Source organism: Diplodia corticola (genome assembly GCF_001883845.1).
Source record: "Diplodia corticola strain CBS 112549 chromosome Unknown scaffold42, whole genome shotgun sequence".
Classification (NCBI taxonomy): domain Eukaryota; kingdom Fungi; phylum Ascomycota; class Dothideomycetes; order Botryosphaeriales; family Botryosphaeriaceae; genus Diplodia; species Diplodia corticola.
This window is the reverse complement of record NW_017971521.1, coordinates 285,340-310,369: the sequence shown is the minus strand read 5'-3', so window position 1 is coordinate 310,369 and position 25,030 is coordinate 285,340. Positions and strand designations below refer to the sequence as shown.

At 57.2% G+C, this 25,030-nt stretch overlaps 8 protein-coding genes across 8 annotated transcripts; 6 read left to right on the top strand and 2 right to left on the bottom strand.

The window, feature by feature from the left end:
* Nucleotides 1–975: 975 nt before the first annotated feature.
* BKCO1_4200089 (aminotransferase class i and ii) lies at nucleotides 976–2,748 on the bottom strand (the record flags this gene model as incomplete). Its single annotated transcript, XM_020275950.1, has 5 exons — nucleotides 976–991; nucleotides 1,049–1,123; nucleotides 1,190–1,799; nucleotides 1,856–2,539; nucleotides 2,676–2,748. The coding sequence occupies 5 exons, from the start codon at nucleotides 2,746–2,748 to the stop codon at nucleotides 976–978; spliced, it is 1,458 nt and encodes a 485-aa protein (XP_020128310.1).
* Nucleotides 2,749–4,928: 2,180 nt separating this feature from the next.
* On the top strand, nucleotides 4,929–5,630 carry BKCO1_4200088 (rna ligase cyclic nucleotide phosphodiesterase; the record flags this gene model as incomplete). Its single annotated transcript, XM_020275949.1, has 1 exon — nucleotides 4,929–5,630. One exon carries the CDS (start codon nucleotides 4,929–4,931, stop codon nucleotides 5,628–5,630), a length of 702 nt encoding a protein of 233 aa, XP_020128260.1.
* Nucleotides 5,631–6,358: 728 nt separating this feature from the next.
* On the top strand, nucleotides 6,359–7,720 carry BKCO1_4200087 (mannose-1-phosphate guanyltransferase; the record flags this gene model as incomplete). Its single annotated transcript, XM_020275948.1, has 5 exons — nucleotides 6,359–6,365; nucleotides 6,423–6,466; nucleotides 6,546–6,692; nucleotides 6,766–7,642; nucleotides 7,701–7,720. 5 exons carry the CDS (start codon nucleotides 6,359–6,361, stop codon nucleotides 7,718–7,720), a joined length of 1,095 nt encoding a protein of 364 aa, XP_020128304.1.
* A 1,238-nt stretch (nucleotides 7,721–8,958) lies between these two features.
* On the bottom strand, nucleotides 8,959–10,101 carry BKCO1_4200086 (srp40-c-like protein; the record flags this gene model as incomplete). The annotated part of the gene is made up of 1 exon (XM_020275947.1): nucleotides 8,959–10,101. The coding sequence occupies one exon, from the start codon at nucleotides 10,099–10,101 to the stop codon at nucleotides 8,959–8,961; it is 1,143 nt and encodes a 380-aa protein (XP_020128305.1).
* Nucleotides 10,102–10,643: 542 nt separating this feature from the next.
* On the top strand, nucleotides 10,644–15,585 carry BKCO1_4200085 (exocyst complex component; the record flags this gene model as incomplete). Its single annotated transcript, XM_020275946.1, has 3 exons — nucleotides 10,644–10,824; nucleotides 10,896–15,157; nucleotides 15,214–15,585. 3 exons carry the CDS (start codon nucleotides 10,644–10,646, stop codon nucleotides 15,583–15,585), a joined length of 4,815 nt encoding a protein of 1,604 aa, XP_020128302.1.
* Nucleotides 15,586–16,508: 923 nt separating this feature from the next.
* BKCO1_4200084 (zinc finger protein gcs1) lies at nucleotides 16,509–17,965 on the top strand (the record flags this gene model as incomplete). The annotated part of the gene is made up of 4 exons (XM_020275945.1): nucleotides 16,509–16,550; nucleotides 16,630–16,698; nucleotides 16,779–17,519; nucleotides 17,582–17,965. The coding sequence occupies 4 exons, from the start codon at nucleotides 16,509–16,511 to the stop codon at nucleotides 17,963–17,965; spliced, it is 1,236 nt and encodes a 411-aa protein (XP_020128303.1).
* A 535-nt stretch (nucleotides 17,966–18,500) lies between these two features.
* Nucleotides 18,501–19,414, top strand: BKCO1_4200083 (electron transfer flavoprotein beta subunit; the record flags this gene model as incomplete). Its single annotated transcript, XM_020275944.1, has 2 exons — nucleotides 18,501–18,554; nucleotides 18,680–19,414. 2 exons carry the CDS (start codon nucleotides 18,501–18,503, stop codon nucleotides 19,412–19,414), a joined length of 789 nt encoding a protein of 262 aa, XP_020128308.1.
* A 1,162-nt stretch (nucleotides 19,415–20,576) lies between these two features.
* BKCO1_4200082 (beta gamma crystallin protein) lies at nucleotides 20,577–20,984 on the top strand (the record flags this gene model as incomplete). The annotated part of the gene is made up of 1 exon (XM_020275943.1): nucleotides 20,577–20,984. The coding sequence occupies one exon, from the start codon at nucleotides 20,577–20,579 to the stop codon at nucleotides 20,982–20,984; it is 408 nt and encodes a 135-aa protein (XP_020128309.1).
* Nucleotides 20,985–25,030: the final 4,046 nt, after the last annotated feature.

The window sequence follows — 25,030 nt, the reverse complement described above, 5'->3', positions numbered from 1 at the left end:
CCCAAACCTTCGTATCCCATGTATCCTGTATATCCTATATTTCCCTTTTTTTTATATCCTTTTCTAGAACACGAGCAAGGCTGATCTTTGCGGCGCTCGCAATTTAGTCTTTCTGACGAACACATCGCCGGCGAGGTGCCACATCCACACCACCAACAGACTACCGAACAGGGGTGACTACGGCAAGGCGCTCGTTGAGTTTTTCAACAAGAAGAAGGCATCGTCGTGAGAAGGGTGTATGTAGATGTGGATCGGCGGTCTCCGTTTGAAAACTCACAACATCCTCTAATGCGCAAAAAAGAAGATTATCCCATATATTAGAACTGAAGTCAATATACTGTTACGACCAATTTTTATTACCATTTGGTTAAAAGTGGTGTTTGCCAATTGCATACCGAGGGCATAGTCTTCGTCTGGACCAGTCTGTCAGGCTCGCTCGGTTTAATCTTCAACCCGGCTCGGCCACAGTGAGCTGTAGAAGAATTAAGCCGTGTTACGAAGACCCATGTAAGCCGAGTGCAATATCTCTGTGGGCTTGATTATGTCACTACTCGCTGTGCTACGACGATAAGCCACCTATCAGCCATCTCGTCAGTTCTATTGTCGCAGGCAGCAGACAGTCTTCACGTATATGTACAGTTCAAGGTACTCTCAAGTTTCTATCATTTCGCATAGGAATAGCCTTGGATATTTACTGTGCTATTTGAGCTCCAGAGGTCGCCTCACGAAGAGCAACGGGTTGATTGGTTCAAGTCTAAGAACGTCGATAGCAACCAGCTTTCTCTAAGCGCCATCCGTCACCCATGCACAGCTTCATCGGCAGGTATTCGGGTCAAAGTTTAGATATCCTCTTCGCACGCAAGTGATTGACTTCACATTTCAAGAGGGGTCTGATAAGTCATGTTCAGTCACAGAAAGAAATCTCTTTGATGCCAGGAATCATCTACGGAATATCTCGTTTGGCCCGGTCAAGGCCTACTGGGCATGACCACTGAATCCACATTAGCGTCTGTGCTGTGAGCGGAAGACTTGTCATTAGGTGACATACGGGTGCTGGCCATCTCCCACGCGCGAGCCGGTCCTCGTGTGCCTATGGAACGGGATGTTCTTGACGCCACGGTGCCTAAAACATCAGTGGTTAGTACCATGGTCGAACAATCAGAGGACTAAGTTTCGCGGGACAACGTACTTCAGAACGATACGCTCGATGGCATCCATGCCCATCTTCAAGGTCTCCATCCTGGGACCATAGGACAGGCGAACGAAGTGATGGCAAGGCGAGTCGAAAAGGTCGCGGCGCTTGCTGGGGTTAAGGTCGAAGAAGATACCGGGGACGACGATGACCTTCTCGTTCAAGCACTCAGAGAAGAAGTTCAGACCGTCGTTTATGGATCCGGGCAGGGAGCTAAGATCCAGCCAAAGGTAGAAGGTCGAGTTGGGCACATCCTCACTGGGGATCTTGAAACCCATCTCGCGGAGACGACCGATGACGTAGTCGCGCTTCATTTGGAAGTGGGTTTGAAGAGCACGCATCTCGTGGCGGACCTTGGTGGGCTCCAGCATCTGGATAGCAGCCTCCTGGAAGGGAACGTTGGTGCCACCATCAAGGTAGGAGCCGCAGGAACCAATGGCCTTGATGAACTCCTTGGGACCAACGATCCAAGCAACACGCCAACCTGGAAGGCGGAAGCGCTTGGTGAGACCATCAATGATCAGGACATCGTCCTCATCGACATCAACAACGTTATCAGCAGCGGAAATGACGGTGCCATCGCAGCCAGTCGTGTAGTTGTAACCGCCTAAAATGCACAAGTTAGACACACCCAATTGATTAGCTCCGCGGAGGAGAACTTACAGTAGAACTCATCCATGATCAGAGTCGCCCTATCGCGGCAGATGTCTTGGATCTGAGCGAGCTCCGGGTTGGTCATGACTTGACCAGTGGGGTTACGGGGGTTCGAGGTGAGGATCACAGAGGTACCGCGGGCAATTTCCTCGGCGATCTTCTCCGGGTGGATGTGGTAGTTGTCCTCGCGGCTCAGAGGAATGGGGATGGAGGAGAAGTTCTTGAACAGCGACAACATCTCGTTGTAGGCCGTGTAGTCGGGGATGAAGAAGGACAGGTAGCTGTTGCCCAGCACGGCGGCAATGCGGATCAGACCGGCACGGCCACCGGGGACAATGCAGACGTTCTCCCAAGTGTACTTGCTTGGCTTGTCCTGGCGGTGGTGCTCGTTGTACAGATTGGCGACAGCCTCGCGCAGAGGCTTGATGCCGGCAGTCGGGCCATACTCGCGGCCGCTCAGCGAGATGTCGATGTTGTGAGGACGCTCGAAGCAGCCTTCGATTTCGTCGTCAACCTCGGGGGCACCCTGGCCCAGGTTGGCCCAGGCCTCGGGATCCTCGAGGTAGCCCTTCTCGTAGGCGCGCTCCGAAGTCCACACAACACCGGTGGACGCCCTTGTGGCATCGAGACCGGCATGGACCTTGTGGCCGGCGTGGTAGTTGCGGAATTGGCGATGGACCTGGGAGTTGAGCTCTGCTGCAATTAGCGGGGTTGTGGCCTGCGGCGGGCTTGTGGGCTTGTGGGCTCGGTGGGCAGCGCGGGGCAGCAGAAAAATGCAGGTACACCACTCGCGAGCCGCGTCACTTGGCGGAATTGGGAAACAACGCACCAGACTCAGCCTTGCCGGTAGAGAAGCGACGGTCACGGCCGAAGCTGGTCGATTGCCTGCGGTGGGACGCCATGTTTAATTTTTTTGCGGAGGAAGTGTTGCGGCAGAAGAAGACCGGTAGTTGCAGAAAATATATAGCCAGTCCCGGCCGGCGCCTGCCCCTCAAACCACTGATTCATGCTTTTTATGGGGTGCGCGGCCGCTCACACACCGCCGCAGATCCAGCCTGGCCACCCACGTCAGCCACCCTGCGCGCCCGGGTTGGAGCTGGCGGGTCCGGCGCCGCGCCCGAAAAAAAGCTTGAACGTGCTTGGGGGAGCTTATGGACCCCCGCCGCCCCCCTGCGTCGACTGGCCCGCGGCCTGCCAACCTGCCACACCTGCCACACCTGCTCTGCTTTGTGGCACGCGCCCACGCGGCGGCTGGGCCTGCTGGGCCTGCCCGGTGACGGTCGAGTCAGCCCGAGCCTGCACGGCGCGCGCTTCGGGATGCAGCGGCGGGCCCCGAGCCTATGGGCCGCGGACAAGATCTCGTATGCGCGGCGCGCGCATGAGACATGACAGGGCTGCGTGATTGTCTCTGCAGCGATGCGATCGGGTCTCGAAGCTCGTCGTCGGCGCTTCCCAATGCCTCACCAGGCACAAAATACCTCCCCCTTGAACCCGAACCCTCCCCATTGTAGCATGCATCCGAACCATATCCGATACGCCCTGCGCGATTAATCTCAGCTTGCGTCGCATCTACTCGCCGCCTGCTCGAGCGTTGGGGTCTTTGAACTCTGAGCGATCTATCCCAAGGGGCGCATTCGCTAATCGACTGCGGCGCGGGATTCCAGATGACATCACCACCAATCAAGCCCGCCCGCGTTTGGGGTTTGCATGGTCAATGCAACCCGCATCAGGTCCACTGTGCCAATGTCCATTGATGGGGATAGGGCGAGCATAATATACAAGAATGGAAGAGGCTGATACAAGGTATAAAACGTAATGCATATTGAAGGGGCAAATTCCATGTTTCTGCTTGACCTCGAGTGCTCGTCATTCTTAGCTCGATATCCAACCTGCTTGTCTGCTATCATGTACATATGAGCAAAATTTACAACGATAGAACAGTCCGCAAAATGAAGGAATATAGCCGAACAGACAAACTTTTCGGTACCTCAGCGGGTTGCCCTGCAAGGACCCTTGTTATAGGTTGGCAGTTGAAGTAGATGTGGGTTTAAACGACCCTTCTTGATCGGCAGCTGAAGCAGATATTTAGACATGAACACAAGTGTTAAAGCTGTATAAACATGTCTAGATGTAGGATCCCACTACCCACGGGAGATACATGGTGCTGGCTCAATCCCTTTTGCAACTCACTGTAACACAAAAGGAGTCCATGAGAATCAGCTCGCCACGAATCGTAGACAAGAAGTGAAGAGTGACCCGTATAAAGTCCAACACGTGTCGCAATAAGTCTCGCCATGAGAGTTCAATTGGTAGTGGGATGGGTGGGAGAGTGTGGTATGACCCAGGTACCGGCATATCTAGCGCACTCTGCAAAGGGCGGACCGGGGCGACGGGAGATCACCAACACCACGATGGGGAAGTGGTTTATCGGGGGTTGCCTGGAGGCTCCTGCGCCCGCTAACTTCATTCGGCTGCTAGCCTTTGTTCTGGAATTTCTCTCAGCATGCGGGAGATCATACCACTTCCCGATCGGTGGAGCTCAAAATTCTCCGCAGGGCTGAACGCCGCGACTGTTCTCTGGACGTACCACATGTCGTCGCCTGCACGGCCGATTGCAGAAGGATTGAGCCCGCCTACATCGTCTCACAGAGAATCATGTCTGAGTGTTTGGCATTTTGAAACCCGACAATTGCTTCAACCACTGACGTAGGAAGAACGTAGCGGGGCACAAGAGGAGATTTTTGTTTTTGTGGCATTCCACTATGTCTGCAACTTCACCCAGCGTGAGATTCCAATGGGTCGACTGCCGCTCCAGGTACGTGGTGGTCCTCTTCAGACCAAGGCATTCCTCCGCTGCCCTGGTAACCCGATCCGCGCTACCGCCTCGTGAGGAAGAGTGCGGCAGCCGTTATGACGCTGGAGATGTCGTTGATGTCACTAAGCTCTAGCGCCCCCCGCATACTCACCAGCCGGGTTTTTGCCCTTAATGTACCTGCATGTGCACCTGAAGGGTTTTCTAAAGAAAGCACCACCTGACAGGATGACCTCAAAATACTCACCCTTCATCACACGTCTGCCAGCCATGGCTCATCAGGCCATGTCGTACTCGGAAGCCCTCTCGGTACGACAGAGGACAGTTGCACCCTCATCGGCTGTAACCAACGAGCCAAATCCGACGAGCCTGCAAGACGCTGACACGAAGGCTGACCCAACGCAACGGGAACGGAAGGCCGACCACCAGCCGCGGACATCGCAAGAGGAATCAGCCGTATATGTGCTGACCTTGAGCACAACGGCCTCGCTCAGTAAGCCGTTGACAGTGCTCCGCGACAAGCATTTTCCGATTCATCTCAACCACACGGCCGCACACCTCACCATGTTTCATGCGCTGCCAGGATCGGAGATGACCGGCGTAGTCGCGGCGCTGGAGCACCATTGTCGAAACACAAGCCCGTTCAGGCTGACGACTGGTGCGCCGTTCCGGATGAAACGAGGGGTCGGCATCAGGGTGGGACAGGGCTCCAAGGCCGCGCAACGCGTGCACGAGGAGCTCCAGCAGCGATGGGCGGACGTGCTCAGTGCGCAGGACCGCGAGAGCTGGCGGCCGCACTGGACTGTCCAGAACAAAGTCGACGACGAGGTCGTCGCGGAGAAGACGTTTGACGAGGTGCAGCGGGAATTCCAGGGGGCCGAGGGGCTGGCAAAGGGATGCACTCTGTGGCGCTACGAGAGCGGAGGGCGTTGGAAATTTGAACGCGACTTCGACTTCGGCGGCGGCAAATAGCACAAAGACCTAATCAAGATGCGCTGCGCTTGGCCTACCTGTTTCAGCAATGCCCTTGCGGCTGGAAAATGGTCGTCCCAGGAGCGACGCGATGGCACAATTGACCACATGACGCCGCCGCCCGCGCTGGGCGCCGCCGGCGACGCAGGTCAGGCGCTCGTATGGGGGCTGCGGCGCCTTGTCCCAGCAGTGGCGCGTTCCCCTCCACGTGTGTGCAACGCTGCGATGCCGCTCGCGCTCGGGGCCCGGCGGCGATGCGGTTCAACCGCGCTGGGCATCTCGTGATGCTGGCGCGACGAGCGCGGGGCGGCGGCGACGGGCTGGGCGGGGGTGCGGCCGGCTCTGGCGCTGAAAATAGTGCGCGTCGTGCGTGGGCGCAGTGGCTGAGGCGGACGCGCCAGGGCATTGGCGGCGGGACTCGAACGCGGTGCGGAACGGTGATCCTTAGGCTGGCGCGCAAGGGCCCCGGTTGGTGTACCTAGGGGCAATTTGCTGGTGGAGTCAGCGGCCATGGACCGGTACTCTCCACCTGGCCTTTCGTTCCGTTGACGACTATTAACTGACACCTGCTCCTTGCACCGGTCTCCTCGTTGAAAGCCCTGCCCCCATCTCCCACGGCCCAATTGCCGCCAACCCGCGCTCTCTTGCTCCCAACCCGCCGCTCGTTGTCCAGCGCCCTGTCCGCGTTCCCCGCGTCCGCCGCACCTCCTTGAACACAACACCCCACGATGAAGGGTGGGTCTGCCTGAGATGCCAATCCGCGAACTGTGCTAACCTGCGTCCGCCATGCAGCTCTCATTCTTGTCGGCGGGTTTGGCACTCGCCTGCGCCCTCTCGTACGTGTTCCCCGCCCGCAAGGCTGAGCTCGCGCCGCGCCCATGTCAATCAGGGACACGCCATTGACCCTGAACACAGACCCTTACGCTGCCGAAGCCGCTGGTCGAGTTCGGCAACAAGCCCATGATCCTGCACCAGGTCGAGAGCCTGGCCGCAGCGGGCGTCACCGACATTGTCCTTGCTGTCAACTACAGACCCGAGATCATGACCGCGGCACTGAAGAAGGTCAGCCCAGGCCCACCCGCATGCCCACACGCACAAGCCGTGCCACCGCGCAACCCCGCTGACAGCAGAGCAGTACGAGGAGCAGTACAACGTCCGCATAGAGTTCTCCGTCGAGAACGAGCCTCTAGGCACCGCCGGCCCGCTGAAGCTCGCCGAGAAGATCCTTGGCAAGGACGATTCACCGTTCTTCGTCCTCAACTCCGACGTTATCTGCGACTACCCCTTCAAGCAGCTGGCCGACTTCCACAAGGCCCACGGCGATGAGGGCACCATTGTCGTTACAAAGGTTGAGGAGCCGTCCAAGTACGGTGTGGTCGTCCACAAGCCCGGCCACGCTTCGCGCATTGATCGCTTCGTCGAGAAGCCTGTGGAGTTCGTGGGCAACCGTATCAACGCCGGTATCTACATTTTGAATCCCTCTGTCCTGAACCGCATTGAGCTGCGCCCCACCTCGATTGAGCAGGAGACCTTCCCAGCCATTTGCAAGGATGGCTTGCTGCATTCGTTCGACCTGGACGGCTTCTGGATGGACGTCGGCCAACCCAAGGACTTCCTCGCTGGCACTTGCCTTTACCTCTCGTCCCTGGCCAAGAAGGGCTCCAAGGAGCTTACCCCCACCACCGAGCCGTTTGTCTACGGCGGCAACGTCCTGGTCGACCCCACCGCCAAGATCGGCAAGAACTGCCGCATAGGGCCCAACGTTACCGTTGGACCCAACGTCGTCATTGGCGACGGCGTCAGGCTGCAGCGCTGCGTCCTTCTTGCTGGAAGCAAGGTCAAGGACCACGCCTGGGTAAAGTCCACCATTGTCGGGTGGAACAGCTCGGTTGGCAAGTGGGCCAGGTTGGAGAACGTCACCGTGCTCGGTGACGATGTCTCCATCGGCGACGAAATCTATGTCAACGGTGGCTCCATCCTGCCCCACAAGTCGATCAAGCAGAACGTCGACGGTAAGATACCATACCCCCATCGAACTGTCGCAACTCAAAATACTAACATCTCCGCTAGTCCCCGCCATTATTATGTAAATTACGGTTTGCATCTGCATCGCAAGAGAGTCTCCGGCGCGGTCCAAGATTTTTTCCTCGGCCCGATCGGACTTATAACGACTTTAATACCCATTCCTTCTCCGAGCCCTGTTGTCATTCGAGAACGGCATCTTTTCCTGGCCAACCTTACTTTTGGTTCACCGTTTCCTGGCGGCCATGGAGTTTCAGTCACCCACCACCACCATTTTTGTGGCTTGTTTTCACCACCAGCATCCGGACTTGTCCCTGAGACGACCGCGAGACAAGAAAAAGCAAATTTTATAACCAATTCTCTTCTTTCACCATAGGGACATCTTAGTTTCCCCCGATGGTTAGGGATTACAGAGGCAATGCGTGGGAAGGGCGAGGGAACTCAACGCGAAATACGTCATCGGGTTGCGTCTTATGTATTGCATGGCTTTCTCATCTTCTCTATTCTGTTCTGATTGCATGAAATCTTGTTCTATGAAGTCTAAGTGGTTGATGAACGCGTCGTACGCGATTTGGGATTGCCGGTCTTGTTATGCTTTTAGCCGATGGGTGAGTTGGTTTTCTGTTGATTTGCTTGATAAACTCATACCCGGAAATGCCAAATCTCAACTCATGCTGCGCACGTTTTTTGGTCCCCAAGCATTTGGTTGAGATTATGGAGTGACAGATCTGTTATTTCTTGGCAATAGTCGTGGTCTGGCGGATAATGGTTGAGGCCCATGTGGAATCTTCATGGGTTCAGCTAATATTCAGCTTGCATTCCGGTGGATGATTCTATGCCTGTACATTTTCGAGTTCGCCGATCGTATGTGATTTTTTCCATTCGCTCGCTGCAACAGGTGATGTCGAGACATACGCAGGGATGAGGCATCGGCCCGAGCCATTCCAATATCCCGGGTTGCATGATGCCTAAATACAAATGTATGTACGTGTGCAGATTGTGGAGTGATGGCACGCGACACGCAACAAGTTGAAACTAAATAAGCTTTCGATATATTCTACCTGCATTCTACATCTCTGTAAAAGTCTAGACAAGCAGGGAAACATTACGACCAAAAAAAGAAAAATGCGCTTGAGATTTTTCACCAGAACCCGCCTACTGATCCTTGTCAACATTGGGCATGCCGAACAGGTATAGACAACTCCAGCTAAGGATTTCTTTTGAGACTCGATGCCGTTCGGCGCCAGTCACACGACCCTTTTTTCCTCTCTCAACTCCTCTCTCTATTTTCTCCGCCTTTTCAAAGCTAGTCGTCAAACTTGATGCCATTCACAGCGTGCGTGTCAATCAAGCCACCGCGGTAGCTGCCCCTCTTGCCCTTGTTCTTTTCCTTGGTGAACCCCTTGCCTTTAGTGATGATCAGCTTCTCGTGGGCGCGTTGTGCATAATCGTAAGGCACGAAAGCATTGCTTTGGAATCGGGGGTCGACGTATTGGTCTGTGGGAATACGGCTGAAGGGCACGTTCGATTTTTTAGCCCGCTTGCTGCCGTCGGGAGTGCTAGTGCCAGAGACGGCGTTGCTCGGGGTGTCGGCGGCAGAGTCGTTCCTCTTGCGTTTGTTGCCAGGGGTTGTGGTTGGCGAGCCGCTAACCATGGTGTCGCTACCGCTGCTGGAGGCGTTGGGGGTCGCGCTGCTCTCCTTCTTGATGTCCTTAGCCTTCTTCTCGGTCTTCGTAGACTTTTTGCTCTTCTTCTTCTCGGTGCTAGAGTCGGAATCAGAGGACGATGACGAGGAGTCACTTTCGGAATCTGAGGACGAGGAAGAGGAAGAGGAGGGAGACGAGTTCTCTTTGGCGCTGGCGGAGGAGGTGCTGGAGGAGCCGGAAGAGCTAGACGATGATGAAGAGCTACTAGAGCTTGAAGCAGAGGCCTCCGATTCGGCGCCGGAGTCGTTCTCCTCATCTGAACTGGCGGAAGAGTCGCTCTGCTTCTTCACCTTCTTCTTTGGCGGCTCGTCCTCGTCACTGCTGTCGTTGCTATCACTGGCGCTATCATCCTCGCTGTCGCTGCTGTCGCCGTTCTCGCTGGCGCTATCATCAGAATCGTCGCTGTCGCTGGCGCTATCATCCGAGTCGTCGCTGTCGCTGCTATCCGAGTCCTCGTTCTTGGCCTCCACCTCGATCTCGTTGTCGATTTCCCTATCTTCCTCCCACTCCTCGATAATTTCGGGAAGCTCGGGCTTGCCCTTTGCAGTATCCTTCCATGTCGCGTCGCGCTGTGTAGCCTCGGACTGAAAATGCTTGGCAGCCTTCTCGAACCCGTTGTCAACCAGGAAGTTGTGGACAAGGTCGAGAACTACGGCGGAAACCTTGGGGTAGCTCTTAGACTTTGAGTCGGACTTTGCCTTCGTGACCTTGGCAGTCGGCTTTGTGCTCTTGTTCTTGGCCATTGCGCAAAAGTGCGTGGTGTATGCAGGCGTCTGGGGGCGTTGCTGGGCAAGGGAAAAAAAATTTGGAGTTCGTTGGAAGCTCCCAAATTCTGGCCGAGACGCCGGTCGCACAGGGATCAGGCCAAAGGACCTAAGCCTAAGACAGCTTAGCTCTAGTTGCGCGTCGCGGAAGCCACGACCCCGGTAGCAAGCCGCTTGCTGCCAGTGGGCTAAGCACCAGTGCATGGCAGCTTGCCTTCAGGCGTACGCAACGCTGCTGTCGCAGCATCCTCCTCAGGACAGTCTGCCTACGCCGGCGCCCGACCACATCGCTCTCGACGCGAGCCCAGCGCTCATCCCGTGCCCGCACTACCACCGCCTGCCCGCCGCCAATCGTCTGGGGGGAGGGGCCATCGCCGCTCCGTATCCATGCCTGCGTCAGACACCTCACACCAACTCCGCCCCAGCCAACAATGAACCAGGCGTTCTCGACGCTCTTTTAAGTCAGCGCATCCGCCCCCGACCCGCATCCGTCGTCGCTCTGCCTCCTCTCCCCGCCCGTCATGAACGGCAGTCGGTCCCACAACCCCAACGGCTCTGGCTCTAGTGGGCGGCCCAGCGAAGATGGCCGCGGCCCAAGGGCGCCGCCCCCCGCCCCGAACAACGGACGCGCGGAAAAATATGAAGATGAGAAGCGCAGGATCATCGAGAGCTGCTTCGGCAAGACGGACCCGAACGGAGCTTGTATGCGCGCTCCCTTCCACCTTGCAACCTGGCGTTCTCGCACAGGCATTGGGCTGACACGGCCACCACAGTATCCGAATCTTATATCACCCACTTGCGCGTCACTGAAGATGCCGCCCATCCCCAGACTCCGCCACCGCCCAACTCGCCGTCGCAAAATAAGAAGCCCCGAGTGGTCATCATCTCGGTACGGAGCACTGGCAGAGTCCGCATCCACAAGGCTCGTGAAAATGCCAATGGTTCGTTTTCGATCGGCAAGACATGGCATATGGAAGATCTGTCGGCGGTTGAGTCCTTCGCCAATCCTGCACCTGCTGCGCCAGCGGAGCAGCAGCGCAAAGAATGGGCGGGGCACACGGGATTTATAGTGACGCTTGCGAAGCCGTACTACTGGAACGCAAACTCGGCCAAGGAGAAGGACTTCTTCATCAACAGCTTGATCAAAATTTACGGAAAATACACTTCCGGCAAAGTCCCGCAACTGATTGGGTTCAGCCAGAAGGAAATGGATATGATGCTGCGCCCGCCGGCGGGTCAGGGTCCAAGGGGTCCTCCGGGCCAGGGCCCTATGGGCAAGCTACCGCCTGGAAGCTCTGCTGGTCCCCGCGCCCCGCCCTCTCGATCGGGTGAATCTCCAAGTCGTCGTCCCGTGGCAAGTCCGCCTGGCGACGCTGGTGCGCCCAGACCCCTGCAACCGCGGAGCCGACCTGGCACTGCGGGCGACGATAGGGATAGGTCAGGCTCACGCGGACCCCCGTCTCGTGGAGGAGAGCTTCCACCCGGTCTGCCCAATCCCCGGGATCCTTCAAGGCAGCCGCCGCAGCCAAGGCCGCAACCGTCGCGAGAACTTCGGAAGCCACCGAGCAGAGAGCAAATGCGGCCGCGCCCAAGTCAGGAGCAATACAGGCCTTCGCCTCCTGTTGGCCCTCCAGGACAGTCTCCCTCCCTTGTACCCTCCCATCTGACCCCGCAATCCTCCCATTCTGAGTTTTCGCAAAGGCCTACATCGCCCATCCGTGAACGTAGTCCGAAGTTGCCTCTCCAGATACCTCAAGCGAGCCCTGGAAGACAGAGAGATTACGCTAAGTCACCAATCGAGAGGGATGCATTCCCAAGGTCGCCGATTGATAGAGCGAGATCGCCAATTGAAAGAAGGGCAGACGATGCCAGTTCCATGGACAGTTCCTTGCTTGCAAACTCAACATTTGATAGGTTCGGGCCCAACGGAGCTAGGAGAGACCCCTCGCCTCAGGGTCTGCGCCCGACAACTTCTCACAGCACCATGTCACGGAGTGAGGAAAAGATGGAAGAGAAACCGGCCGAGGCACCGCCGGATCGCAAGCGGCCGCCCATGCTTTCTCCTCTCGAAACCGCTGGCCTCACCTCAGATGCTCCCAGATCCCCTCGATATGACGACATTCCTCCAGCCCTAAGGTCGCCACGCCCGCCTCCATCGCCTCGTGCCCCTCCGTCACCACGAGTTCCCCCGTCAAGGGACGGGCCGCCGAACGCTAATATCGCGGCGAAAGAAAATGACTTTGCATTGGAGCCTGTTGATCCTCCCAATGACATTGGGGCCATTGAATCCAAGGCGTCAGAGCCAGAGCCAGAACCTGAACCTCTGCGCGCGCCCGCAGACCCTGAACCGGTACCCGCACCGGAAGAACCTACAGTTGAGCCTGAACAGGAGCCGACTCCCGAGCCAACTCCCGAGTCCGACGTCTCTGAGGCGCCTTCACCTTTGGCAGTCAGACCGCCTTCCAGGAAAGATGGGGAGTCGACAGAGCCCGAGAAGCCAGCGGTTAAACCCAGTCTAGGTGCAATGATTGGGAAGAAGAAGCTTGGTGGTGCGCTTGGTGCGCTTGGTGCTGGTGATGCATCGATTGAACGAGGGGCCGACGGTAAACCGAACATGGCTGATGTCCTGCGTAAGGCAGCCAACGCATATGGTGCGTTCAAACCGCGTGCCGGCGGTGCCGCTCAGAAATTCAAGGCCGCATTAGCGGATGCGCCTTCAGAACAAAAGCCCGACGGAATCACTGGTGTTTTCAACGCACCCTCATTGAACAGGCAACAAACCGATGACAGCACGAAGGCGGAGACACCAAAGGATCTAGAGGCCCCCGAATTCCCTGCTCCTGAGCCAGCCTCCGAAGAGAAGGTTGCCGCGGAGAGCGTCGCCGAACCTGACCTTCCTGGACTAATCGTCTCAGCTCCCACTATTGGTCCTGAACCAACGGAGGCTCCTACGGCAGATGCAGTATCGAGATCGCCGAGCCCAGACGGCAAGCGCGGTAAATCTCCAGATGACATTCGCAGGCAGAGAAGGCGATCCAACCAACAGGCCAAGTATCTCGCATCTTTGGGCTTGGACGCAACTGTCTTGGACATCAGAGGCTTGGAGATCGAATCCATTCTCTCTGACTTTGGTTGGGGCAATGCAAGCATGCAGCCGAAGAAGCTCGAGGCCTTTGAAGCAGATCTCAAACGCGAAATTGCTCGCGTTGAAGCTGGAAGTTGGCTGAACAACACCGATCACAACGATGACAGAGTGGAGGCCGTTGAAGCGATGCTTGATAAAGTCATCAACGAGTGTGACGAGCTTGAGGGTCTATTGACATTGTACAATGTCGAACTCAGCAGTCTAAACGATGATATCGCTTTCATCGAGGCACAGAGTCAAGGTCTTCAGGTACAGACAGCTAACCAGAAGCTTCTGCACTCCGAGTTGCAGAAGCTTGTCGATACCATCTCCATCGACACGAGGCAGCTGGAGCCACTCAGAGCTGCAACTATCGGCAAGCCTGAGGGTTTGGAAATCATCGAGAATTCGTTACTACTGCTTTACAAGGCGATGATCACCATCGATCCCGCCATCCGCCAAGGCGCCGAGGTTGTCGACGGCGCATCCGGTATGGGCAACAGCGAGCTTTCCAACATGAGAGCGCTGCAGGAGAAAAAGCAAAGGTATCTCCAGGAAGCCGCTATCTTCCTCAAACGCCTGGGTCAGCACATGGACATGACTTTTGGTGCCGCACTTCTCAACACCCGCGATGCAATTTCGCGGCAAAATGCTGGCAGTGTGTCCACAAGGCTGGATCCCGCCACTCACGATTTCGCGCGTAACGCGTTGTGGCAATACAGTCCGTTGTTGCTTTTCGCCAAGGAGATTGACCTGCAGACGTGGGACAATCTTCTCAAGATGTACCAGGCCCGCGCTCGGCCGGTGTACCAGGAGGAGTTCAGGGACAATGCCACAGCATGGAAGAAGATGGCCCGCAGGCCCACAGGTGAAGAGCAAGATCTTCTATTCACCTCGCAGGAGAAGGACACCGAAACTCTCAAGACGACAGCCCGCAAGCTCACCGTTAAGCGCAGCGGTACCCTAGCAAGAGGCCTCCGATCAAACTCTAACGAGAAGGCGGACAAGGGCGGGCGCCTTTACCCTTACGAGGCCTTTGCTGGTGCGCTCGACGAGATGGCACCCCTCGTTTTCACTGAGCAGAACTTCGTCGTGGAGTTCTTCCACGCATCATCCACGGAGAATGTCGACTTTGCTGACGCTGTTACCTCCGCGCCGCCGCATGCCAGGAAAGGGTCGAATCTGCTCGCGAGAAAGATGTTTGAGCCCGATCGCGCATTGGCGAAGCGAGTTGTCGAGGTCATGGATGACATTTTCTCATTCTGGCCCACGGAGCTGCAAAACCTCGTTGAATTTGTGGTCAACAGTGACCCACTGCAAGGAGTTGGCATCCTGACCTGCTTGGACCGCAAGCTCATTGAATATGAGGAGACCAACCAGGACTTCCTCACTCGCACCTTCCAGGCTCTGCAGACGCGCCTTGCCGGCCTGTTCAACCGCTTCGTTGACACGCAGATAACTGCGATTGAAGATACAAAGGTCAAGATCAAGAAGAGGAAGGGCGTCATCTCCTTCTTCAAGACTTTTCCGCACTTCTCCGGGGCTATTGAGAATATGATTCCCCCGGCAGACGACCTCGAACGGCTCGAAGTAAGGGCCATGGTCGACGACGCATACCAGAAGATCAACAAGGCCATGTTCGAGAGTTTGAAGGTGATCGCCAAGGAGAGCCCGGCGGCGATGGCAGCGCAAAGTGCGGCTGTTGGCGGTGCCGGCACGGACCCCGAAGACAAGGAGGCGCTCAACTACCACATTCTGCACATTGAGAACATGAATCACTATATTGAGGAGGTTGAAACGCACGGAGATCTTGTGCTGGGCGAGTGGAAGGAGAAGGCCAGGGCCGAGATGAATGAGCACTTGGCGCTGTATCTCGACGCCATCATCAGAAGGCCACTTGGCAAGCTCTTGGTAAGTTGCCCGATCGATTGCACATGCAGTTCAGAGAGCGCAATGACATTAAACAGAGGCGACTACAGGACTTCCTCGATCCCATTCCCAGCATTTTGGGAGCCCTTCCATCTGGAACGCCGCCGTCGGCGATTGCCAGCCGGCCTTCGCACTCTCGCACCGTCTTCAAGAAGATCTCAGCGTCGCACGACAGCAAGGAAATCAGGAAGGGCATTGAAGCTCTGCGGAAGCGTGTTGACAAGCACTTTGGCGATGCTGACGATCCAGGTCTCAGTCGCAACTTGGTCTTCAAGGTGTTGGGTGAGTGTGAGAAGAAGTATCAGGACGTGTGGCAGCAACTCATCAGCATCAACAACGACGTCTACGGTGGAGAGGTGGACGTTGGCAGTTGGGGCGACGAGATTGCTGGATCGTTCAAGGGAAAGTGATTTTGTGGTTGAAGATGTAACTGGGGCCGCGCGTTTGTTGTTGTCATTCTTGCAGCAGTTGTTCCCTACGTTGACGTCTCATGTCGGGCTATTATTCTTTTCTATTGGCGCATGGATTGGTTTGGCTAGCAGTGCTCGTTCCTTCTCGTCGCAATTCCCCACGGAGCCATGCCATAACGACTGCATTACTTCCTGTCGCGTTAGCTTGCTTCCTTCGCATTGCACCGCTTTTACCGATTTGATTTTGTCCTTCCGCGCTGTTCGCTCGCTTTCTTTCCGGGCTACGGCCGAGATGGGGGAAAGGTGTACAGTCGGGCTATCTTTGAGGTTTTTGTTTTCTCTCTTCCTTTCTTGACAATTAGAGTAATGAGCGAGGTTTGCTTGCATGCTCTTATGTGCCGTCGTCATGCATTAAATATCAAATCCGCTTTTGAACAGCTAGCTGTGCGACTGCAAAGTGCATGGGGTGCCCCTTCGTTGTCAGACGTTGTCAGAGCCGGACCATCGTGACGAGCGACCCATACTCTAATGCGGTCTCCACCATTCGATCTGCGCTTGGCAACGTATTCGATGGAGACGGGCTGGCGGAGGTGGGGAGGAGGTCGCGTGGGAGAGGAGCCTTTCTGGAGCGAGTGGGCTGCTGCATGGGCCAACCAGTGGCCTGGGTCAGCTGCAGCCCGCTGGCGATCCTCCTCGACGCCCAGTGGTCACCCCGTACAACTAATTCCACCTCTCCCCGAATTCCGACCAAGCGCCTCTCCTGGAGATCTGTATCTAGCCGAGCCGTCAAGCTTCGACGTCGATGATCTCCAGCTAGCGACCGACCGTACACTCCGCACCGATTAGCACCCCAAGACTTCCCGCTGCACGTCATTCCCGCAAAGCCACCTTGACTCCAACCGCGCCGAGCGCCAACCGCAACCATGAGCAAAATGTGGGAAGTCGATCCTGAGACCAGGAGTAAAGTAAGTCGCCCGCGCCTGCTTCGTTCTCGATGCGCCAGCCCGAGAGCAGCGTGACTGACGCCGCAGCTTGCATACGTAGCTCCTTGAAATCCAGAAGGAGAATGGCAACAATTCGTGCGTCGACTGCAACGCTCCGAGCCCCCAATGGGTACGTCCGCCGCCTCACGCCGCCACCCAGCGTGCGCCGCGCGCAGTGCTACGGCGCCCGCTGACATGCCCTCGTTCCAGGCCTCGCCCAAGTTCGGCATCTTCATGTGCCTGAATTGCTCCGGCATCCACCGCGGCCTCGGCGTGCACATCTCCTTCATCCGCAGCATAACCATGGATGCCTTCAAGGGAGCCGAGCTCGAGCGCATGAAGGACGGCGGCAACAAGCCTTGGCAGGACTTCTTCAACAAGCACGAGTCCAACGAGCTCGAAGGTCGAACGTTCGACGACTGCACCATCAACGAGAGATACGATAGCGAGGCGGGCGAGGAGTGGAAGGAACGGCTGACAGCCAAGGTCGAAGGCAAGGAATACGTGCCGCAGCCCAGGGAGAAGAAGCCACCGCAGAGGAAGGCGGGTGAGGCGCCGCTCAGCGGGAGCAAGGTGGGGAGCAGGGCGGGGACTCCCCTCTCGTCACGCAACGAGCTGGAGGGCTTCGCGCCCGGCCGCACCGGCTCGCCCAGCTTGGGCACCGCATCGCTGAACAACAAGAAGCAGCAGAACGAAGCCTACTTTGCGCGCATGGGCGCTGAGAACGCGAACAGACCGGATGACTTGCCGCCCAATCAGGGGGGTAAGTTCGCCGGCTTCGGCAGCGACCCGTTCCCGCAGCAACAGTCGCAGGGCGGCGTTCCGGGCTTGGATGATTTCCAGAAGGACCCCATGGGTGCCTTGACAAAGGGTTTCGGCTGGTTCAGCACCACAGTGCAGAAGACGGCGAAGACAGGATACGATGGCTGGGTTAAGCCCGGCATGGAGAACGTACGTTTCACTGTGAGCCTGCAGGCAACCTCAGGCTGCGACTAACATCAGGTTTATCACAGTTGTCCAAGGCGGACCTTGCAGCGCAGGCCCGCAACGCCGCGATGACGATCGGGCAGACAGCACAGTTTGCTGGAAAGAACGCTGCCGATTCCTTCAACCGCTTCGTTGAGGGCGATGACCCGCACGCGGCGCGCAACGGAAATGCGAACCCGAGGAGGGGCGGGCCGGACGAGGAGCACAAGGACTTCTGGGACACGTTCGGAGCGCCCCCCGCGGGCCCTCCGGAAGAAAAGAAGAGCTTCTGGGATGAGTTCGCTTCGGCAGGCGAGCAGGCCACAAGCAAACCGAAGCCGACGAGCGTCGGAACAGCGGCAATGAAGAAGGGAGGGAGCGGCAGCGCGCCGGCCGCGAAGAAGAACGACGATGGATGGAGTGATTGGTAGACGGCAGCAATGGGATTAGATGGGGTCAGGTCTCGGATTGGACGCGTGCAGCCGACGAAGGCATGAGTGATATGGGGACGTGGAACATGTTATGGATTTTGCTGGGTTTCTTTGATGCTGAGACGGACGACAGGGCGATCTCGGAGGTGTCGGCGGAACGAGCAGGCCTTCAGTATCGGACGATTCCTCGAGGTTGCCTCGGAACACACGGCGTGCTGTAGAAATACGTATTATTTAGAAGAGCAAGACTGTTTGACTGATTTGAGGAGGCTCGAGCTTGAGGCCGACTATCGCAGCAGCGCCATGTGAATCGCTGCCGTCCCGGGATTCCCCACACCCTCGCTGAGCCGAGCTCGGCTTCGGTTAGAAGAGCTTCACCCAGCAGTCCCGCATCCCAAGCTTCAACCCACCACAACCATCTGTCACCACTCCACCCCTCCCTTCCGGCTCTGCCCTCAAACATCAGCAGGGAACAAGTCATTTGGCCATCTGACGTCTCACCACACCCGCACTCGAACCGTCTCGCCCTGCAGCCATGGCTTCGAAGCTCCGCATTCTGGTTCCCGTCAAGCGGGTCATCGACTATGCCGTACGTCCTCGTCCAAACGCCGAGTCCACACTCCCACGATGGCATATCTTCCGGGCGCCATTCGCTCCATACCCACCGTGCTCCAAGACGGGAGGCTAATTGATGTTCTCTCTCACACCCAACAGGTCAAGCCGCGCATCAACAAGGCGCAGACGGCGGTCGAGACGGCGGGCGTCAAGCACAGCATGAACCCATTCGACGAGCTGTCGGTCGAGGAGGCGGTGCGGCTGCGCGAGCGCAAGGCGCAGGAGGTCGAGGAGATAGTCGCGTGGAGCGCGGGGCCGGCGAAGGCGCAGGACGTGCTGCGCACGGCCATGGCCATGGGAGCCGACCGCAGCGTGCACGTACAGACGCCCGAGGCGGGCAGCGGCGGCGCGGCGGGCGAGCTGGAGCCGCTAGGCGTGGCCAAGATGCTGGCCAAGGCGGTGGGCGAGGAGAAGAGCAACCTCGTCATCCTCGGCAAGCAGAGCATCGACGACGACGCCAACCAGACGGGCCAGATGCTGGCCGGCCTGCTCGGCTGGCCGCAGGCGACGCAGGCCTCCAGGGTCGAGATCAAGGACGACGTGTGCACCGTCACGCGCGAGGTCGACGGCGGCGTCGAGACGCTGCGCGCCAAGCTGCCCATGGTCGTCACCACCGACCTGCGCCTCAACGAGCCGCGCTACGCCAGCCTGCCCAACATCATGAAGGCGAAGAAGAAGCCGCTCGTCAAGAAGGCGCTCGAGGACTACGGCGTCGACGTCAAGGCGCGCCTGAGGACCGTCAAGGTCGTCGAGCCGCCGCAGAGGCAGGGCGGCCAGAAGGTCGAGGATGTCGATGCCATGCTGTCCAAGCTCAAGGAGCTGGGTGCTCTGTAAGAAAAAAAAATGTAACAGGTGGAGAAGGAAAAAGAAAAGATTTACCATGAACTCAAAAAAAAGGGGTGGCAAAGGTTGGACTCGATTGGTTAGACAGAGATCTGGTTATACGTTGGGGCGAAATGGTGACGGGGTGTATGAATGGGGTCTGCAAAGAAGAGAAGTCATCAATCTGGATTGCCCGGCTGAGGGAATGGCCTCTGTACTGTACATAGCCGGTACGGACTTTATCCTTGAATCTAATCTGCACGTCTTTGGTGGCCATACTGCTATTGGAGCACGAACGAAATTGCTTTCGGGGCGGTCGTGAGGTAACGTGTAAGGGCTGGCACTAGCTACATGGCCAGTTGGATTCGTTCTCCTGAAGTGTGTCAAAAACACATCAGCTCGTTATATGGAAATGTTCAGCAATTGTCCGGACGCTTCTGCGAACGCTATTCTCATACAGGATCGTCTGTACTTGGATTGTATGGATTGTCAAAGCTAACATCTAAGGTCTTGTGATAATTTTTCGAGATATGGTTGCAAAGCGTGGAGTGTTTTGTAAACCGTGATGTAGGGACAGTATTTCGTCCTTGTTTGACATATCTCATGTACTGCCATGGTTGCTACTCAACACACCCCTCTCTACTAAAATCGAACGCTCTAACATATGCTTGTCCAGTCAGAGAGCCTATGGAGTTAAGCTCACAAGGCTCGTGTAAGGTGAGACACCGCCGTTGAGTAACCATCGTTGAAATGGGAAATCTGGCTCTGTTGGTTGATGTAGTCTCGAAATCTCGAAAATGCGAGAGAACTGATATCTGATTCGTAAATTGAGCTTCTAGAATAATACCCCAGGTCGAGAACGCCTGATCGGCGCGACTACTTTGAGGCTGATAGTGGCTGTTAATTGGACAAAGAACGGTGTCAATAGAGACAAAGGAAGTCTAATAATATGATTGAGTTTACATTTCTTGTGATGAGTTGTCTTTGTGCATTTTCCTTTGCCACGATGCAGTGAGCCCATTCTCGCCATTGTCTAGCACTTGTATATAGATATCTTGTGGTTCTTCCATTTCCTCCCTTGACATCTATGCTAGATCATACGGTACACATACCACCTCACCCACATACAATCGTTACCCAAACCCAATACATCCAGCCCCCACATTCATTCACCATGCAACTCACCAACACGCTCCTCCTCACCCTCAGCGCCGCGACCTTTTCCCTCGGCCTCGCCGTGCCCCAGCCCGGCGTCGCCGCCGCCTCGTCCGAAGCCGGCCCAGTGCTCGACGCGCGCTTCTCCTATCCGTACGTCAAGCACCGGGTGCGCTACTGCGAGCACGCCAACGGCGGGGGCGCGTGCCAGAACCAGGACCTGGAGGCGAAGCGGTGCTACAACTTCCCGGGCTGGTGGGACAACCGGATCAGCTCCGTCTACGTCAACCCGGGGTACAAGTGCTACCTGTACGACGGCGTGGCGTGCCAGGGGTTGCGCAAGGAGGAGGTCAAGATGCCGGGCATCACGGATCTGAAGAGCAGGTTTCTGAACGACAGGGCGAGCTCGATTTACTGTACTTTGTAGGGTAGGGAAACAGGAGAGAGAGAGAGAGAGAGAGAGAGAGCGCGGTGCGCTTGATTTTTGGATTTCTCTCTGCCTTCCCTTCCTTTTTTTTTTTTTTCAATCGATCTTTTGTTCGAGGGCGAGGCGATGATGAGACTGGCTGGTTAGGTAGTGACTGTGCCGGCGTTGAATTCCTGTTGATGGACTATCCGGACCATTTGTTCTGTATGAGAGTTATCAGAGCGAAAATGATGACATCCGTTTATCGCCAGCAATTTGGAATCAGTATCAGTACTTCACTCCCACAACGGCGGACCAAACCTTGTCCTGTGGATGCTCGGAAAATCCCTGCGAGCTCTTGGCCATATGCCACATCTTAAACACGGGCAATAGAAAGACGATCGTAGAGGATGAGAGGTGATAGGTCAAGCCAAGCACGTCATATTGCGAGAGAATTGGCGCTTTCTACAGCCGTCCTACAAAGATACGGCATCGTGTTTTTAGCTGCGGGCAATGTGCAGCCCAGATATCCGTACTTGCCGCATACTTACCGCCCACCAAGCCTGCTGTAACGGTCGCTCAGGCACGCACCCAATCATTCAACACGGATGTACCTACCGTAAGATCGCGCACCGACTCGCGCGCAAACCACGTACCTGATTTCCCAGCCACTCAACCCCGCCGTATGTACCTCCGCAGTAACGACGATTGATACCACTGCTTCCGCGGCGCTCCTCGCAAGCCTCATTCTCCTCCTCCCATCTGTCCAGACCGTTCCACCACCGGTCGGTGTTGACACCAGCTGAGCCCTCCATCCCTGTCAATAATACCATCGTTGTATGCGGATCAGGCACACGCCCAACGCGCGCACACACAATGCCATGACCGTCCGACCCTATCCTGTGGGATACGGACTCTGGAACACACACCTTTCCAAAACCGTTTACAGCTGCAGCCGAAAGACCCGGTTTGGGGAAGAGGGCAAGAATAACAAAGCAAAAGGATGTGACGAGTAGTGCCCAGGTGGCCTGATGTTCAGAACCCCACGCGAATCATTGAAAACTGTGGAGCAGCGCTTCTCTTCTGGAGAGATTGTATGTACAAACGCCGGTTGGAGCTAGCGCACTGTACGTCACGGCTGCGATAGTCGGTATATTCGCATCAAAGTCGACATAGACAGCTCATAGAGAAGAAAAAGGTTAGCGCGAGTGACCGAGAGGCAGCATGCTGACAGGCACACAGCTGCACGCCTTTACCAATGGGTTCAGGATAATGCGCGCGCCGTAGCCGCGGGCCTCCGGGAAGGGCAGGATAAGGCAAAAGAAGAGCACGAAATTGGGGACCTGCAGGTACCGCACCCGTGTGCCGCGAGGGGCAGGGGAAGAAGAGGCGCAGCAAAGGTGCTGTCGCCTTCTCCCGCTTGCTGACGAGCACGAATCGGTGCTGCTGACAAGATTGATTGCCCAAGTACTCCGTATGGCGCCAGGCTGTTGCAATGCGGATGTGGGGAGGAAGCTTTGCAGAGCATGAGAGTCAGGGTCCAGAGCTGTTCGCTTAGCGTATTCGCAAATACCTACCATACGCGCAGCAGCATCACTATAGTAAGTCGCCTGCTATAAGTTGCCCGGCGTGAAACGTCGAACGGCGTAGATAGCGAGGAAAAAAAAGAAAAAAAAACAGGGCAAAGAGTGGAGAGGGGCGCGTGCGAAGGTATCCTTAAGCACCTGCTGACGAGCGATGATAAGTAATCTGAAGGCAACGCATGGAGCAGTGACCGGACGATAACGGGGCAAAGTGGGCGCGGAACAGGCGTTGTTCGCGGAGCGAAGTCGGGTTGAGAGTGGTCGAGGAGCCATGACCGGAGCGGCAGCGCCTCAATTTCCGGCTACCACACGGCTGGGACGAGAGCGGAAGGTTGCAGCAGACTCCAATGTCGGGGCCTTGGGTAAGGGAGACGGCCAGCAAGGGCCAGAGAGGGCTACTGTGCCGTGGAGAATGGAACCGGCGTGAAGGGAGACAAGGGCGTGCCGTTGGTCGTCCCAGTCGACAGGGCACGGATCGTCGATTGTCGTATACATGGTGCTCTTAGCTTTTGTTTTTTTTCTCATCCGCTTTGCCCGAGCAGCGGGACGGCAATTGTGATTCTCGTGGCCCCGCAGTTGGGCTTACCACTGTGAAGGGTCCAGGGCCGGACTGGCTTCGACGCGTACGAGGGTTTAGCGGTGACGGCGGTGACGGCGGTGCGGAGCGAGCCATAGCGTGCAGGCGCACAGGGAGCACAAAGGGCAGCAATTATTCGACAAGAGCGCGCGTGATTGACACGACCAGATGAGGAGCGGGTCGGATAACGTAAACAGGAAAGGCGGTAGCTCGTGGCGAGCGGGAGCAGGCGCAAGGGGCACCGCGGAGAGTCAAGGGCTCACGACGTGCTGAGGCTCGGGACGAGGAAAGCGCAAGCGTACGAGAAACGTCCCCAGATCTCTCGGGGCTGCATCAGTAGTCGGGCAGGCTTGGAACGGACTGCAAACGGACTGCAAACGGACTGCAGGCCCCGCCGCAGACGCGAGTGCGCAAGCGCGCGCGAATCGTGGTGATGAAGAGCAAGATCAGCTGTGGTGCCAGTCCAGAACGCCTGATGATTGACGCGACTCGTCGCCGCTGCGCAATGAAAAAACGCGCAATGCGCAAATCCGCGAGGCAGGGTCGAGGATGAGCTGCTGGTGCTTGCGAATCACTCGGCAGCGGCTCGACGCGTGCAGCGCCGTCACAGACCGGTCAAGAAGAGGTTGACAACGTACCGTATCCGTACAACGTCCAGTCTCTGCCCGCGAGCGCCACGCTGCAGTCGTCGCGCCGCAGAAGAGGGCTGCGGGCAGGCAAACTGCACCAAGCTTTCCGCACTCGCCGTCCGAATGGGCAGCGGCGGGCGGCGGCCAGGGTCTGCGGCCGGCCGCGGCTGCTTCGAGCATCCAGCTCCGCGGCGAGTCGGGGCGGCGGGCGGCGGGCGGGCATGCGCGGACGAGCGGCGGATAGGCAAAGTCGTTTCATCGACGGCGGGCATTGAAACGCGGGCGTGGGCACAGGGCGCTGTCGGGAACCGTTGTGCTTCGTATGGAGATCGTCGCCCTCAGTCGGCCTCGAGGCGAAAGTGGGCAACCACGGGCACCCACGGGCGCCCACGGGCACGCCCCGACGACTGCAAAGCCACAGCGCCGCGTGAGCCGGTGGAGGGTGCGCGGATCGAGTTGGTCGGTGGTGGGCGAGAGGTGAAGTGGAGGCAGGCGGTGAGGCGGCGAGGCGGCGATGCGGCCGTCTGGGCCTGCGGAGGCGCTGTACCCTTTTAGCCCCGTCTGGCTGCCGAGGCTCCATTATTGGATTGCCATGTTCATCGTGCACCCATGCCCCGGTACCTGCGACGCGTGAGTGCTGAGAATGACGTTGCCGGCAGCGCGATGAAACCTCGCTGCAGAGATACGCCCGCTGCGCCAAGTGGGAAGTCCAGGGTCGCGAAAGTGGGCCGCCGTTCCAGCACCGCCCACGTGCCGCTGCACGTCGGCCAAGCCAGAGCATTTGCCATGGCTCGAGACGGTGCGGGCCACGGTCCATGGTGTTGAAGTCGTGCGCGGGCATGCGGGCATCCAACGCTGTGCGCAATGCGGGCCCAATTATACACCCATTATCAGAGCTTGTCGCAGCGCAGCCAGGGCAATCCCTCACCACCACGATTCATGAGGGCTGCTTGGGACCGAGCCAAGCGGACAGCCAGACGACATCCCGCGCCGTCGGCTTGACAGCGGCAGGTTACACCATGTCCTGCGATAGCCACTTATCTTTTCGAGTCCGGGCCGGCATCTCTGCTACAGAGGAAAAAAAATTTATGCTGAAAACGGCAGCCGGCTATGTGTCCCCGTGCATATCGAGCTTCCCTCATCGACATGCTTCCCCGCGCTGTGTGTCACTGTGCTCGCTCTGCTCGCTCTGCTCGCTCCGGCTTTGGACGAATGCAGTGGCCGACCAGAGCACACGCTCCTTCGGCTCGGCGTTTCACGCTCGCCAGCGAAGAAAAA